We start from the raw sequence: 16,536 nt of genomic DNA, 5'->3' as shown, positions 1-16,536 counted from the left end.
CTGCACTGACTACTTTCATTAAAGCAACACTGCTAATGTTTATTATGAGTAAGAAACAACCATCTCGATTTCATTATGCCAAATTAATTCACTTTAAGTATTACTATAGCAGCATCTTTTAATTAGCAAACTGCTAAGATTCACTAGTCAGTCACAGTCTAAAGATAGCCAAATATTTGAACAACTGCATGTATGACATGTCATGTATATTTTATATTTATAAATGTATGTTTATATTTATGTACCTTCAAAATGAATATATTTGAAGTATGCCTCTCAAAGGAGTATGTAAAGAATTGATTATTTCTTGTGTATACAATCTGAAACAAGTGCAAACTTTACAATAATCAGGGCTGGTACCTTTGAGCTCTTTGCCTTTATCTGTATTAAGTTTTTCATTGAGCAAATAATCAATTCATTAACACAAAAAAGTGAGTAAGTTTGAAAAGCTAGCATAAATAATTCTGAAGTGGAGCTTGAAAATAAAATTTACTGTTCTCTAAGCAACAATTTGTGTAATAGGTAATCTGGCTGAAAATTCTAGATATTGAATCCTTATTCTACATGTAACAGAGACTGTTTTCAACCTGTTGAGAAGTAACTGCAACTTAGAAGCATAATATTTGCATAGACAAAAAAAACCAGCTGCATAATACACTTCCCTACCAGCAACCACACAAAATCCTGCACTGATAATTTGTGTTTTCACTTCTGTAAAACACTTCCAGTTAGTTAGGATGCCTAATAATGAAAGCCTTTTACCTTGTGGAATTGATGACTCCCCCTTTGCAGGTTTAGAGCTGTTAACTTGTGCATTCAGAGGCACATCACCTGATCAAGAAGAGGAAACAGAACTAGAGTAAGTTTTTTTCAAAATAGCAATACCTGCAAAGGTCTTCAGAAAGCATATCCATCACTGATATTTTGAGAAAAAAAATAACAATACTTCGAACTAAATTAGGACTTTTCCAGAAAACTTAAGAATGAAATTAAAATTATCTTTTAAAAATTATTTATTTTGCAGATAGATTGAACTCAAAACTGATTTAGGGCCTATAAAACAAGTAACAGCACATTTCAAAGAATTCTAGCTAGTTTCCCCAAGAATGGCAAGAAGATATCTAAAACAGAGGCTGTAATTTTCAAGCAAAGGGCAGTTCTAAGTAGTTCAGAAATATATAGCTATTTGTAACTTTTACCTTACAATGAAAATACTAGATACATCTGAATTCTTTTCAGATTAGTCTGATACAAGGTGATACATAAGAACATACGATGCATAAAGTACTCCTGGCTAGCCACAGAATATGTAGACAATTGGAATTACCATTTCTTGAAGCTGTTTGTGTGTAAATGGACAATAAAAACAGGAAACAGGAAACAATTGATCTAGTCCTCAATGACAAGATCCATACCCTCCGTCAAGATGCAAGCAACTATCAATAAAAACACCAGGTAAGGCATGCAAATTTCAAGAAATTTTTTCAAGGTACTAGACTGTTGCTAGGCTCAGTATTTCTGTTAATTTGCTAGAACACCAAGTTTCATCTAATTCAGACACCAAATGTATCAGGAGGTTATAAGTACATTAGAAAGCTAAACTGTATGTCTTCAGATCCTTTAGGCTTGTTAGACCATTTCTCAGTTGCAGCCAAATATGAATTCCTGTGCCTACACATGGTTTAAACCAGCCCATGCAACTATTCTTCCTGAAACAGTAGCAGCCATAGAAGCAAAAGCCTACATTTCCTTATTGAATCCTTATCTATAGTAATTGATTACTAAATCTCGGCCAGATGTGCCCCACCAATATGAACAGCTTTAGTACAGGTACTACTATATCTTTGTTGGAAAAAATGTCTACACATTAAGCAGTGAATGATCTGTAAAGAGAACTCATGGGCAAAACCTTCCCACAAGAAAGTGTTCAAAAAGCTAAGGAGTTGGTGCTGCCTGCAGCAGTGCTGACTGTGCCTTTGAAGTTTCTAGAAACATCAAGGGCAGCGTCAGCAGAGCACAAGTGAAGGAGTGGGGAGATATCCCTATGCAGCTGCGTAGCTACTGACAGAGCACCAGTGTGGAGGCCAGTGTCTCAGCCACTTACTCCAGAACTTTCTCTCCTAAGCTTGCCCAAAAGCATGGCTCATAAAAGGTGGAGTTTTGCACAATGAAAAGTACCTTTACACAGCTTGAAATAATTTCCTCAAGAGTTACACCTCCAAATATACCTGCCATACATCCAAAACAGAGTCATTATTTAAGTGTTCAAGTGAAGTTATGTTTCTAGAACACATTCACAGACCTATCAACCATCATACCTTTATTTTTTCTGAGACCAACCGGAAGTGATGGTGTAGGTATCAGCTGTTCAACGGATACAGTAACTGTATTTTCCACCCCTTGGAGATTTGATTCTCCTGAGCCACCATCAGTCAGCACCTTGTCTCGCTTACGCTGCTGTCGCTTCTCTCTGTTACTCATTTTAGTTTCCCAGGTTCCTAAAACATCCCCCAAATGAAAACATCACTAAATAAGTCAGAGGGCAAAAAGGAAGGGTTTTAGCTTATCTCAAGCCAAAGTCAAGTACAGATTCAGTTTCAAAAAACAAAAAAAAAAACCCCAACAAACCAACAAACCAAAACTCAAGACAGTCAACTTCAACATTAGTTTGAAAACATGAACAACTGGCCAAAGGTAAGTTTTTCTGGATGCAATGTGGTAATACTTTGCTTCACAGAGCAAAACAGGACAACGAGGGTGCTACTATTAATGACTTTTCAGTTTTTGTAAGTTTAACTTAAAAAAAAAAAAATCAGTTGAAGTTATCAAATGCTGGTGTTTCAAACATCAGATTTCCAGATAGAATATGCGACTATGGAATTATTACAAAATTAGTTTCTTATGTTTCTTTATGAAGCACAAATAAGTAAATCGTGAACAGCATTTAAGCCCGAATACGTCTAATTGCATTTTTGTGTGTTTGTGTTCAGTACCTTCATCAACTTCCTTCCCATCTAGACGTGACATATCCTGAACTGTTTTAGCATCTCCCTTAGATTTCTTTTTTTTCTTTGCCTAGAATAAAAATAAAACATTATCTTAATAATTACTTAGTGATCACTTGTCACAGTGGTTTAGAATTCTCCCTCCTCCCTCCCCCCCCAAAATACAGGAGTAAATTTGAAACAGATTTTCCTGAACAGCCCTCTGTACGGACAGTCCCTTGAAAGGAGTATGGAACAATACTTATTCCTAAACATAAGTGAAGGCTATTGAAGTCACATGAAAGACTTGCGCAGTACATAAATGGCAGGTGGGGGGAACGATTACTTATGCTACAGATCACAAAGCCTGGTAGAAGAAGCTATGCTGATCACAGTCACAGAGGAGTAATGAACTGGTTGGCAGGCAGATCCCACTCTGGCAAAATTTGTTTTGTGCAGAAGCAAGTATGAAGTTATACATGGAGAAATAAATAATGCCAGTGACTCCTTTAAAAAGAAATGGGTAAGAGAATTCCAGCTTGGAAAATGAATTTATAACAGAGACTGTGGTCAGAGTCCATTAAATAGATACACAGGTTCTTTTTCCAAGGTTTCACCAGTTATGGCTTCTTGGCTATACAAGCAGAGATAAACGAAAAAGAACAGAGGTGACTACTTCTGCAAGCAGTTTTGGTGCAACAGGTAGCAATATAAAGTGTTAAAAAGATAATATTGAAGAAAAAGAGATGATAAATGATCCAAGATATGAGGAGAAAGTATACTGCAGAAAGCCTTGGAGTTTAATATTTTGGTAAGATAAAGTGATGGCAAATTGACTTGACTACCTTCTTAAAAGAAGATATAGTACTGAAAAGCTTTTCAGTCTAGTGAAGAAAGGTGTAAGAATTACCAGATAAATCTGAACAAAAAAAAAAAACCAACAGACTTTTTAAAGAAAGATGGTTATCCCCTCAAATGTTATAAGGGGAACTATTCACTGATTCACTGTCTCTGGAATACTTGAATAAGGATATTCTAAGAATGTTGGAATACATGCTTCTGCTAGAGTAAGACTAATAATTGCCAGCTTTATTAGCAATTTGAATCCCAGTTCAACCTATATGATTTTTCTAGTCTTAGATGTTTAAGAAGAGTATAACAATCTCTCTAAAATTTAGAATTGATAACAGCTAAATTATCACCACACCTGCAGCAGATATCCTATGGGCCCACAATGGCATGCAGTTCACATGCCTTTGAGTTAGCATGCCCGAAAAGTATCACGTAGCTTCAGTATAGGTATGGAAAGCAGCATAGCTTGTTAGTGCAGCACCAGAGACAATAAAAATTTCATTGCTTATACGCAATGCTGTGCCAACACACCTATAACACTTAAGGAACTGACCTGAACAGTTAACTCATGGTTTACTGCACTAGGGGACCGACAATACAGATGCACCCAAACTGAATTATCTCTCACTTGCTCAGTAGACTACCTTTAAACACAGCAGCTATCCAACTTCTGAATAGTCTCCAAAAGAGAAGGGCCAATTTCAAAAGCAACCTGAGAAGAATTCATTCTAAGAATATGAACAAGCTAAACTATTTGCCAGTGCAAATGAATTTAATTTAATTAATTAAATGTAATTCTTTCTAAGGAAAGAATTAGAAAGGAAAGTGAAAAACAGCATGAAACCAGTAACAAATTGCTGCTTGGAGCTCAAGCAGAGGAAAGATTAGTAAGTTTGTATCTCTGTCTCCCATTTTCAGCTACATTGAGATGAGAAGTTGAGGTCTTAGAACCTCCCACCCACAAAGCTGTAACTACCCAACTGTCCTCCCGCACTAAGAGGACACCTGAAATGACTTCAGATGTCTCCCAGACAGCAGTTTAAGATGACTGCTCACCCAAGTTATAACTCCAGTTTCCTAAATAAATAGCTCCTACAGAGCTATTGACATCAAATTTTACACTTCTTGTTAAAACATCAAAGTTGAACAGTTTAAAAAATATGTTCATTACTAACAAACTGTTTTTAAAAAGATCAAGAATTCAAATCCTGAAAATATATTTAGTTTCCTAACCTAAGTTACTAGAACTTGATCTGAGAAACCAGAACCATGATTAGGTATCCAATTTACTCACCACCTGCCAAACTTAGTGGTGTAACAGCCACTATCTCTGTAACTGACTAAAACAGCAAGAGATGTTAAAGGTTACTGAGCAAGCTAGCAGATCATTTTGCAGAAGCCTATTCATTCAAAGTGTCACCTTCTGCAACACAGAAAGCTTACAGTATTGGCTCCACCACTAGCCAAAGAGCACATGAGAAACTCAGCAGGCCTGCCAAAATTTTTGAAGTCTCTAAGATGCACTGTCTCCCATGCAAGAACAATAGAAATGTAAACCTTTCTTCCTCATCCCTACTGGTCTGTTTATTTCTAGTATTAAAGACAAGGCAGTTGCATGCTTGCAAACACAACAGGCAATGAAGTTTTAACATTCTGCAATCTCATCCACAGAGTCACTTCTTTGATACAGTTCTTTACACTAAGAACTAAAAAAAAAAAAAAAAAAGTCCTGTACTGGGCAAGTCACTAAAATAGAAAAAAGGGAAGAAACTATTCAAACTGTCAAGAGAATCATAAATGCCACCAACCGCCACAATCCATACATTACCCAAAGCTTCCCCTCCCCCAAAGGCAGAACAAGAGAACACAACTTAAATGACTATCCTGAAAAGACATCCATGAAATTCACAACCCTGAAACAGCCAATACAGAAACACAACAGGAACATGATTTTCATCGAAAGCATATACTCAAGCACAGAAAAAACATCATACCCTTCAGGTCACAGATTATATATATATTCATAGATCTACACACATGCACATTCTACTTAAATCCCACGCATTGACTTAGACCACCCATCCCAAGCTATACAAAGACACATACACAGGACTTCTTACAACCTTCTTAGCAGGTTTAGAATGTTACAGATGCAGCATATGCCCTGAGAGGCTTAACCAAATAATTAGATGCCTGTAAAGTTACCTGTAGTTTAAAGAAAGTTCTTGGATATGCATTTAATTGAAGGGTAACAATCAACTCCTGAGGCAACCACACTTTGCCCAGGGTTCCCCAAAGTGATACAAAAACCTAATCAGCTGAATAAGCATCCATATCCATAGTGGTACCAATTTCCTGGAGCTGCAGCTTCAGCTTAACATTTTAAACTTCACATCACTGAATTGCAGTTTTAAGGTAAAGCTCAAGTTTAGCATTTTAACACCTTACCTACTTGGAAACCTGCTTGAGATAAAGCGAAAGTTAACAAGAAAAATACAGTTATTCCTTCAGGATCAAATTTTATTCTGTTCTTGAAAAAAACTCACGAAAGTAAATCTGATGTGTGACGCATGGAGAAGAGAAATAAGTGTGCAGCATGAAATTTTAAGGCAAAGCCATTTCACACAAGTCTGTATTTGCCAATGCTAAAAACATTTAGAGCCCTATAGCCAACTAACAGGATACAGTCTTTTAGCCAATGTACTAACTGCAAAAGCAGTTGTTATAGAATAGACAAGTAAGTTAATTAAAGCTTGAATGAGCTAAATAAATTACAATATCAACGACTGGTTTATTTTTCCAATACTCCTCAGTATAGTTATAACAAGTGTATTTTATTGAAGAAAATCAATCAGAAATCCATGACAGTAGGAAAATTTCATGCACAATGTTAGCAAAAGAACCAAACCAAAAATTATCACAAATGGCCTATCATACCCATGTTGCCTGTAAATGATAGCATATATGACAAGGCTAGAAGATATTAGTCCTCACAATGAAAAAATAACATTGCCATTAGTACAGTTACCTTTTAAATAAAACTACAGAGGAAGTTTTAAAAAGCTGTTTTTATTGTAGCTGTTAAATTTGCATAATAAAAAGCTCACACCAGACTTCAAAGCCCATATTTGTCATTAGAAATTAAGAACTCTAATGAGCAACGGATACATCTGATGAAAGAAATAAGCAGGCAAATGGTCTTAATCCTTTGGATAGCAGTTTTCCTTTGGATAGCAATTTTTTAGACCATTTTCAAGCCACTTAACAATACTATCATGTTGCATCTCCAAAGAAGCCAACAAAGGTGAAACACAAACTTAATTTCTGTAGGCTTAATGTTTTCACAGGGCGAATAGGGATATTGGTGTTTAGCAGAGAGTGGAGAGGGGAATTTGCTTGATGCAAACATTCTGTGATAAGGCATGACCTCAGAAGTTAATACGACTTTAGCTCTTTCCCACACCAAATTAGTTTAATACTCTTCATAGTAAGAAATATGCCTCTTCAATCAGTAAGTAACAGGATTTCAAATCACAAATAGAGTTATTAGACATTGAAATAATGGCACTAAACTTTGACATTGTCATTTCATATCCATAACTGACCTTTTCATTCTTCTTTTCTGTGTCCATAGGCTGCTTTATATTTTCTTTACGGACAGGTTGTATTACTTCATCCTCAGATACATCAAGGAAAGACCGTCCGTTAGGCTGTGTAAACAAGAAGTGTGAATAATAAAAAATCTGGAGAAAGCAGATGAAGCAAAGCTCAAATTACATTATTAATGAAATGCAACTATTTGTTGACTGAAAAATGCTGAAGTAAAGCAGACAGAATCCTGGACTGGCACTCAAAATATCTACTGCAATTCTGTATTTACCATAGAAATGAGAAAGGAAAGAAAACACAAGTATCTTCATTTCATCTCAGTCCTACTCAACACAGGAATTGCTTATCAAAAGGTAAATTTCTGAAAGCTACCAGCATTCTGAAGAGCTACAGTTCTCTGTAGCCGTTCTGAAAACTGATTCAGAACATGGTTGCACGTGCCATAAATTATCTAATTAAATGAACACATTTACACTTTGTAGCAGTTCAGCAACAGGCTGAATTTTTAAAATCAGTTCTACCTTGACCAAATTTCTGCAATTTATATGTATGCATATCCCTCACAGCTCATTTCCTTCAGAAGTTAAATTTCATAGTAGAACAGAAATTAGAAGTCAAACACTAAGCATGACTAAGCATGACCTCCCACTGTTCTTTTCAGACAGACTTGATTATAGTCATTACATTAGTCTACCATTTCCCCCTCAAATAATAAAGGAAAGAAAATTAGCACGTATTATTTAACACATGAAGTTAAAACTCTGGACAGTCATTAAATTAGTCTTCATCATCCTCTTTGACAGCAATGGCATACATCTTAGCCTATATATTCCCTATGCAAAAATGTAATAATTTTTAAAGTAATGTTTACTGTTAACAAAAAGCTGTGACTGAAGTTACTGTGCTTAACTGCAGAAAAGATGAAAATAGGCAAAGCATATTACTGCTAGCCATTAATTTCACTGAGTGAAAAACAATCGTCAAGAGTAGTAATTGATAAGAGTCCACACAAATTTCACATTGATTCACATTCATAATGATTCAGATAGTTTAGGCTGAATTTAGTTAGAATTAAGTTAGGCTGAATTAGGCTGAATCAAGATATTAAGCATAATTACTTCATAGTTGCTTTAATTTCTCTAACTTCTTTTAAAATAAAGTTCAGTTATTATCTTTAGTTATTTTTGTTATTAAAAAAACAAAAGCTATTTTAACTCTTCATCACATGAACCTGATTCTTTGAAGTTAAAAAAAGGCCACACGACAACTTAGCATGACCTATTCCTTCAAATATCAGATCTGATCCTCCATTTAACTGGTACAGGTATTTAAGTCTTGCCATGTTATATTATGCTTACAAATCACCCTTGGCATGCATTCACCAGGGCATAACATAGCACTGCTTACTGTAGTTAGCCAGCATGCCAACGTCTTATTTTGTAACTATTAATAGAAATTAAAAGATCAGGTCACCTAACCCTTCTTTTCCTGCAACAACCAGCTTTAAACTAGACTTTTCATATCTCAGATGCAGTACATTTCTCTCAGCGTTCTGAAAATGAAGTTTATTTTACAGATCTGTGTCTCAAAATTCTCTCTGGAGCTCTTCTCAATGAAGTTCATAGTACTTGATTCCACAGGGACACCAACGACCTGATATTCAATCTTGAAAACAAGCCGTTGCCAAAAAATCAGTTTTCGAACCCCTCTATTTTCTCCAGATTCTGCACAGCCATGTTATTAGTGGTGTGATGTCTTTCAATCCATGTTAGTACCTGTGATGTTTAAGATCTTAAGCTGGAGAAAGAACCTCTATTTCTAAGTTATTTAGCAGTAGAGTTAGATAACAGATTTGCTGCATCTGGTATTGGACTTGTGTCAAAAATGTTTACAGCCAGCTAACTTTAATTATGTACCTTCTTTGCTTCTTTGCTATTACATATATACCTTAAATTGAAAACCACTTTCTTAATCCCTCTCAAAGATTCAATACATAAAAGTTTTAACCTTTAATTTAAAAGAATCCAGCTGTTTCTCTGAAGTAATAAACTAATTCATCTCCATTAAGAACCTTCTGGAAAAATTAATCCACACGATTGTACAAAATGCTGTCTGATCACCTGATCATGTAAACAACAACCACTAAAATATGTTTAAAAACTTGTAATTGATACATTTCTCTCTGAATGTATTGCTGAACTGTAATAGCCTCCTTTTCAGTGGAAGCTTTCCACATTTATTTTCTGCCCACAGATGAATCATAGAATTTTAACCAAAATTCATATGACCATTTTTGGATATACCAAAGATAGTAACAGAAGCGGGGAAAAAGTGGTTTTCTGTAGTATTAAGAAATGTTTCTTTTAAAAGAAAACTACAGCCATGAAGACTAACTTTAAAACTTTATGGTAATATATTAAACATCCACTGAAAATATTAATTCATTCAGATTGTGTAATTTATTATTTGCCATCTTTTCTTCCTCATCCTAAAAGCTATAGGGAAGATGCAACAAGGCAGAAACAGTGCTGTCAATAACACTACTGATTTCTGAATGCATTTCTTGCCTGCTGACCTTAAAATCCCAATATTTAAATAAATCTTTTTCACACACAGTCATTTGAGGGCATTAAGATAATCCAAAAGTAGAGTAAAGGTTTTGTTGAGACTGTTCAAATGAAAAATATTGTTCTTTGAATATGGTACAGCGCAATGGATAACTCATTTCCACACTTCAAATGGCAGTAATGAAATCGTTATCATTTGAGTCTTACAAGGCCATATCAGCCAAAGTCCCTAGTTGCTCATTATAAAGATATGCCTGCTTACAATACCTTTGGCCAATGAAGGAATCTGTTTACCAATACTATTTTCTGTAAACTTCTCTTAAGAAAGGAACCAAGCAATTTTCTCTTTGAACACTGGAGCATCCTACAGCCCTGCTTCTCCTGCAATCTGACACTTAACAAAACCAACATGTAAGTATCAGCTGAAAGTATGAAAAAGTCTTTCTGCAGTCTATTTCTAAGTGCAGTAAGCATAAAACAGTCATAGCCTGAGAAGTTCTTTCGAGCAGACCAAGTAGGAAGCTCTTTCAAATGAATGCAAATGCTTTTACTGAAGTGTGTAGCATTTACTGTCCAGGTGTACTTCAAACAATAGGAAGTACACAGTCAATTTGGTATTTTCTGTGTCTACAAACAGATGGTATGAACAGCTTTCTAAAGCTGTAGCAGAGTACAGAAGATGTTACTCAAGTTTCTATGGTGTTTTGCAGATTGTCCAGAAACCATGTAAGAACAGTTTCACCTTTCTCTGCTGTGGGTTTAAAAAGTAAAAGAGAGGCACCGCAGTTATTCAGAAGGGAAAGGATTTAAAATTAAACATCAAAAGATTTTTTTTTAAAGAAAAGAAAAATCTTAAAAGGGGCTGAAAAACTCTGTGACAGGAGACAAAGAGCTTTGCCCCTGGCAGGAGTAAAGAAAAGAGGCTTCAGCTTTACTGCACAGAATCTAAAGCAGGGATACCATGCTATTACCTTGCTCCAAGCAGCTGGAGAAAGCCAGAACTGGCTCTGTAAACTATAGTGTTAACAAATGCTAAGCCATTTCAGCTTTTTTTTCCCCCTCAGTCTGCCCATAGCAAGTAAATAAACCAAATCTTATAGTTGCTACTACATTTAGTCAACACAGTGCTATTCAACTAAACTTATTTTACTAAAAACATCAAGTAAGTTGTACCCTAGTTATATAGGAACTGTATAAAGCCACATGCAAGAAATAAAGCAATAATATTCTTCCTCAGAAAGGGTACAGTGAAGAACATTTCCGATCCTGACTGATGAGAGTTATACATCGTCTGCCATACAATGAACTCTGTAATTCTGTATTAAAGTAACCCCACAGCTTTTAATTAGACATCTGTAGCATGCTCTTTAATGCTTCAGTCCACTTGCTTTAAGCTTTCTGAAATGCCCGCAATGGAAATCTAGATCTTGGCGTAGCAAACCCTGTAGTAAATCTACCGATAATAAGCTTACTCTTTTCCCCTCACAGACCTCAGTATTAGCATCAGAGTATACAAAAACACAAGATGAAAATGACTCGGCAGCAATTGGCACAAGTTTTTGTTGCATCTTTACATTTCCAATGTTATTTTGAGAATTTTCCATGTGAAAATTGGAAAATATTGGGACATGCTAATACAGATCTCTATGAACTTATCTTGGAAAATGAGTGTGAGGCAGGCCTATTAAACTTTGCCACTGGTATAAACTTATTTGCACTACAGTTAATGATTCAGATTGTGCATTTTCTTTTTGGAAAAGGAGGGCTTTTTTTTTTACCTCTGCATGGAAATAATGAACATAAAGTACTATAAAAATAACTTTACAAATCTTAACAATACAGAATGACAGCTTGACAGCTTAAAAACTATTATATTCTTTTGATAAATATTTGTTCTTACATAGCCTTATTTTGTGCCTGAGTAAACCAAGCTTGAAACAGTGCAAGTATTTAAATTCACCAAAAATGTCAGTTAAGTTTCATATAAAATGAATACAAAGTCAATGAAGCCCTGCACAACAGAACATTGTCAAGTTAACAGTGTAACTACCTCTTCATTTGGTCTCTTGCTGAGGCATTTTTTAATGTCTTCAATGATGACTTGCAAGAGTTTATGCTTTGTTTTTATGCTGGAGTTTAAAGAAAATAAAAGAAGCAAAATCTAAATTATTTCTAGGATTAGTCTTTGTTTTCAAGAAGGCATAACAAATCTGCTAAATCTTGAAGGATTTGCTGTTCGAGATGACAAATAAATTTGCATCTTTCACACGCCTTCTCCAAAATGGAGACCTAGCTACACTGGAAAGATTCTGAATCACAATGCTTCCTCTTCTTGGTGCTCAGCATTCAGTCTCTTGCAACTTCCAGAATCAGCTTCAGTAGTTCACTGCTCAAAGACAGATTGATGGCATATGTAGATTTTTTTTGTTTTCTTTGAAAATATTCTAGCCTTAACTTCTCATTAGAAAAACCCACCAAACAAACTTCAAGTCTTAATACTGCCACAGACTCAAATGAAGGTACAAACCCATTTTCTCTCCCTTTTCTGGTCATTAGGTAAACGATTCAGATTTTATAGAGCAAGATATAATTAAAAGACAGTTGTAACAGGCAGGGGACATCTGCTGCACTTTTATTCCTATAATCTATTTGGACATAAATAGGATTACAAACATACTAACAATATAAACGCTATAGCAGCAATCCCTCCAAGCCCCAAAACTATGATAACTGGAAGCTTCAGAAGGGCAGTCGATCATTTCTGCTCTCTACTAATTCTCACAAAGCGCACGCAAACTGTCAAAGATGAGAGGTTCCCACAACACGTACTGAGGATTAAAAAAAAAAAAAAGAGACAGGAATGATCTGTTTTTAAGGGGCTGCTAAGACAGATTTCCTTATTAAAGGAGATGATCCTTACTGTAACAACTAAATCAGACGTATTCCTACTGAGGCAAGCTCACCACAAGATTGACGTTAACTTGTTCTGTCAAAAAGACACAGCAAAATGCCTTACTCAAGTTTGAATCATCACAGTATTTGTGGGGCTTACAATGCTGCTTCCATTAGTTAATACCTGCCTGGACTGCAACTCCTGGCTTGAAATTATAAGCCATACTAAGGTCCACTACTGGTTCCTAACCCTGCAAGCATTTGATGAAGAATAATAAAAAGTTAATGCTTTCATATAACTCTTGTTTCCATTAAAAAGCTTCTAAACAGAAACGAGCATTTTCCTCATCATCCAGGACTATTAAGGTGTAATTTATGTGCCTGCGCCCTGCTCCTCCGGGTTTTCAAAGCAACGGAGTAACCCAGACAAGACGAGACAGCTCCAGAGCAGGCAGCCAGGACCCCCATCCGTTCCACAAGCACATATCGCCCAGGTGAAGCTCACGACGGCTCACGGGGACCTCTATTGCCTCCAGACCCTGCGGTCGGCGCTCCCTCTCCCCACCGGTGCCCGTCTGACCGGCGGGCGTTTCACCGAGCAGGGGGCACCGAGGACAAGGTCTGGGGTGAAGCAGCCGCACCGGGTGCCGCCGGCCAGAGGCGACCTGCCCCCCGCTTCTGCCTTCCCGGGCGGGACTCGCCGTGCCCGGCCGGGCGCCACCGCGAACCCCGCCGCCCTCCCGCTCCCGCCGCTGTCAATGAGCCTTTCATCCCCCTTCCCCCGCCAGCGCCCGGGCCCAGCCACCCCCCAACCCACCCCGGGGTGTCCTCTCCCCTCCCGAGCGGCGCCGTCCTGGCAGACCCCCCCTCACCCGCGCCGTTTTCTCCGGCAGTTTCTTCTTGTTTCGCTTCTTCTGCTCGTCGCCTTTCAGGTGTAGCTGCCCGGGGCCCGGGCCCGCCGCCTTGCCCTGGCCCCCGCCGGCTGTCAGGCCCCCGCCGGCCGCCTCCTCACCCTTCCTTTCCGCCGCCCTCCGCGTTGGCTTCTTACGGAGGCCGCCTCCGCAGGCCACGGCCAGGAGCAGCCCCAGCAGCCCCAGCCCCAGCGCGGCCGGGACCACCAGGGCGAGCCAGGTAGGCAGGCCCTGCGGGTCAAGGCCCAGCTCCAGGCCCAGCTCGGCGCGCAGCAGGCCCAGACCGCCTGACAGGACGTCCCGCACCCGGGCCGCCGCCTCCTCGGCCTGCTGGGCCGCCGCCTCCTGCCAGCTCCCCGCAGCCATCGCGGCCCCGCTACCCCGCAGAGGCCCAAACCGGGCGGGGCGGCGAGGGAGCGCTCAGGCCGAGCGCATTTCGGCCTCAGGAGAGCCGCCCTCGCCTCCCCGAGCCGGAGCCACCGCGGGTCGGAGCGGGGAGAGGGTGGCGGGGAACACAGGACACGAGCGGAGCCTCAGCAGGACACGGCTGCCTCAGCCCCGGAGGCGCCCGGGTCTCCTCCTCTTCCTCCCCACCCTCCGCCTCGCACGCAACGTCACCGCCCCGCCGAGCGCCCGCCGCTGCCGCAGCGCGCCCCCGCCGCCATGGCCGCCGCGCAGCGGGGCGGGCCGGGGGGTGACGCCTGAGGGCGGGCACGGAGCCCTCCGCCTCCCGCCCCCTCCTCCTCCCCCGCCGCCCCGCCTCGTGCAGGGCGGTGCCGGCCGCGGTGAAGGCCGTGGGTGGCGGCGCGGAGGGGAACCGCGACGTGGCAGCCAGCGAGCGGGGCGGCCGGGGGATGCTCGGCGCCGCCTGGCGCCGCCCGGCGGTGCAGTCGCGGCGCCCCTGCGGACGGGGCGGGAGACCCCGCGGTACCTCACACCGGGCCGGGGCGGGCGGGCTTGAGGTGGCCGCTTGTCCACCTCGCCCGCTGTTTCGGCGGGTCGCGTTCCTTCCCCTGTGGGGACGCTCCGCGGAAACGTGCCCGTTCCGTGGTGCGGGACGGCCCCGCTCCGCCGGGCGCCGGCGCTGAGGCAGCGGGTGAGAGACGGCCCCGGCGCCGGTGTCCCTTCTCAGGCTCGTGGTAACGTGGGTGCATTTCCACGGTAACGGCTGCTTATGGGCTCTATTTTAGTTTGCGGTTGGCCCGAAGGGGCGGCACAGCTCTGGGGCGGATACGTTAACTGCCGGTTCGTGGGTGCCCGTGGCACTGGTGGAGCGCCAGCAGCAGCCCCGGGGCCGTGTCAGGGCTCTCTGGGGCAGATGCTCCTTCCTGTCAGGTTTCAGAGGCCGGGACCGGGGCCCCTCGGAGGCCGCCTCTTCTGCAGAGAAAGCATTTGAAAACGTCGCCAAAAAATCGGTGTGGTTTTAGGTATTTCTAAATATACCAGTCAAGGTAATACAACCGCATGGTGGTTTTCTAAAAGCCATATTATCTAAGATCTTAACTCCCGCAAACTGGCTTAATACATCGATTTAAATAGCTTTATGTAAAATACATCTGCATGCACCACAGTGGGACTTGTTTTGTCACTGGGAGCTCAAAAAAATGTGTCTATCCACATAGTTCAAAAAATGAGCTCTGAAAAATTTGACTCCAGATGTCTTGGTTTTGCAGAAATCGGGTCTCACAGCATCGGGTCACAGTTCCTGCAGAATTTGAGCTCTCAGAACTTGAGAGCTGGCGTTGTTGCATGGCTTTACAGCGACTGTAGTCTTCTACAGTGGTGCATTGCTGGAAAGTAACGTTGTGTCCCATTCTTTCTATTTGCAATTCTACTTATAAAATATGTTCCTCTCTCATAGCCTGCTAGAAAAGTGCCTGGGTTTAGTGCATTGAAATCTGCGCGGGATACTTAACGTTTAAAATGTAGTGAAATAAAATTTGTTTGTTTAAGCAGCACAGTGGTAGCTTGTGCTGTTTTCATGTACCCGTAACTTTGCTTTATTTTGCAAAGTCAATATATCTTTCACATACAAGTATTTACGTTTTTACTGTTATCAAAGTTTTTTAGTAGAGTGCTCCTACACTGCTTCTAAGTCCTATTTTTTTGATTATACCATCAGAAGTCAATTCCTTCTTTTCTGATTGACTTCCGTTGGAACGAAGGATATTGCTGGAAGTCGTGGTAGCAACAATCTCAGCAGAGCATTTTACTGGTAGACCTTTGTATACTTTTAGAAGATTAATTTTTTTAATTCAAAATCATAATACTTTGGGTTTTTATAAGCTTTTTATGCTTTAGCATAGACCATGTACATTTATTGGAAAATTTTAACTATCATTGTACTGGTTGTTGCACAGCTCAGCCACCCTAGCATGTCAAATAAATCATTCTAGAAGTAATTTCTTTAAGATGGATAGAGGTGACAGAACAGCGATCACGTAGCTTTAGTTCAGAATACATTATCTGAAAAGATATACCTAAAAAATTCGAAAACATCATTCAGCTACAATAGTTTGGTTTTTTTTTTTAAACCGGGGCCAAAGAAAGAAGGTATTTTTCATTTTAAAGAAAACACTGCAAGAACCTGGTGGGGCTGAATTCCACAATCGAAGTGATTGAATTGAAGACTCGCTGAAGCTTTTTAAATGCAGCACCGTGGCACCACCGAGTGGCAGCACCGTGAACAGCCGAGCAATCGTCGGAGACCGATTTGTGGGA

The 16,536-nt window shown here is 40.2% G+C and overlaps 1 protein-coding gene across 1 annotated transcript in view; it reads right to left on the bottom strand.

The window, feature by feature from the left end:
- Positions 1-14,407, bottom strand: part of MTDH (metadherin) — a 33,475-nt gene extending 19,068 nt beyond the window's left edge. The window contains exons 1-5 of the mRNA XM_075085463.1: positions 13,777-14,407; positions 7,442-7,546; positions 2,994-3,075; positions 2,319-2,498; positions 763-831 (exon numbers count right to left, since the gene is read on the bottom strand). Coding sequence (XP_074941564.1) covers positions 763-831; positions 2,319-2,498; positions 2,994-3,075; positions 7,442-7,546; positions 13,777-14,181 — 841 coding nt within the window. The 5' untranslated portion in view covers positions 14,182-14,407. The remainder of the gene's footprint in view (positions 1-762; positions 832-2,318; positions 2,499-2,993; positions 3,076-7,441; positions 7,547-13,776) is intronic.
- Positions 14,408-16,536: the final 2,129 nt, after the last annotated feature.

The sequence above is a fragment of the Phalacrocorax aristotelis genome, chromosome 2 (genome assembly GCF_949628215.1).
Source record: "Phalacrocorax aristotelis chromosome 2, bGulAri2.1, whole genome shotgun sequence".
Taxonomy (NCBI): domain Eukaryota; kingdom Metazoa; phylum Chordata; class Aves; order Suliformes; family Phalacrocoracidae; genus Phalacrocorax; species Phalacrocorax aristotelis.
Note: the sequence above shows the minus strand (reverse complement) of the source record. Positions and strands in the feature narration are given on the sequence as shown.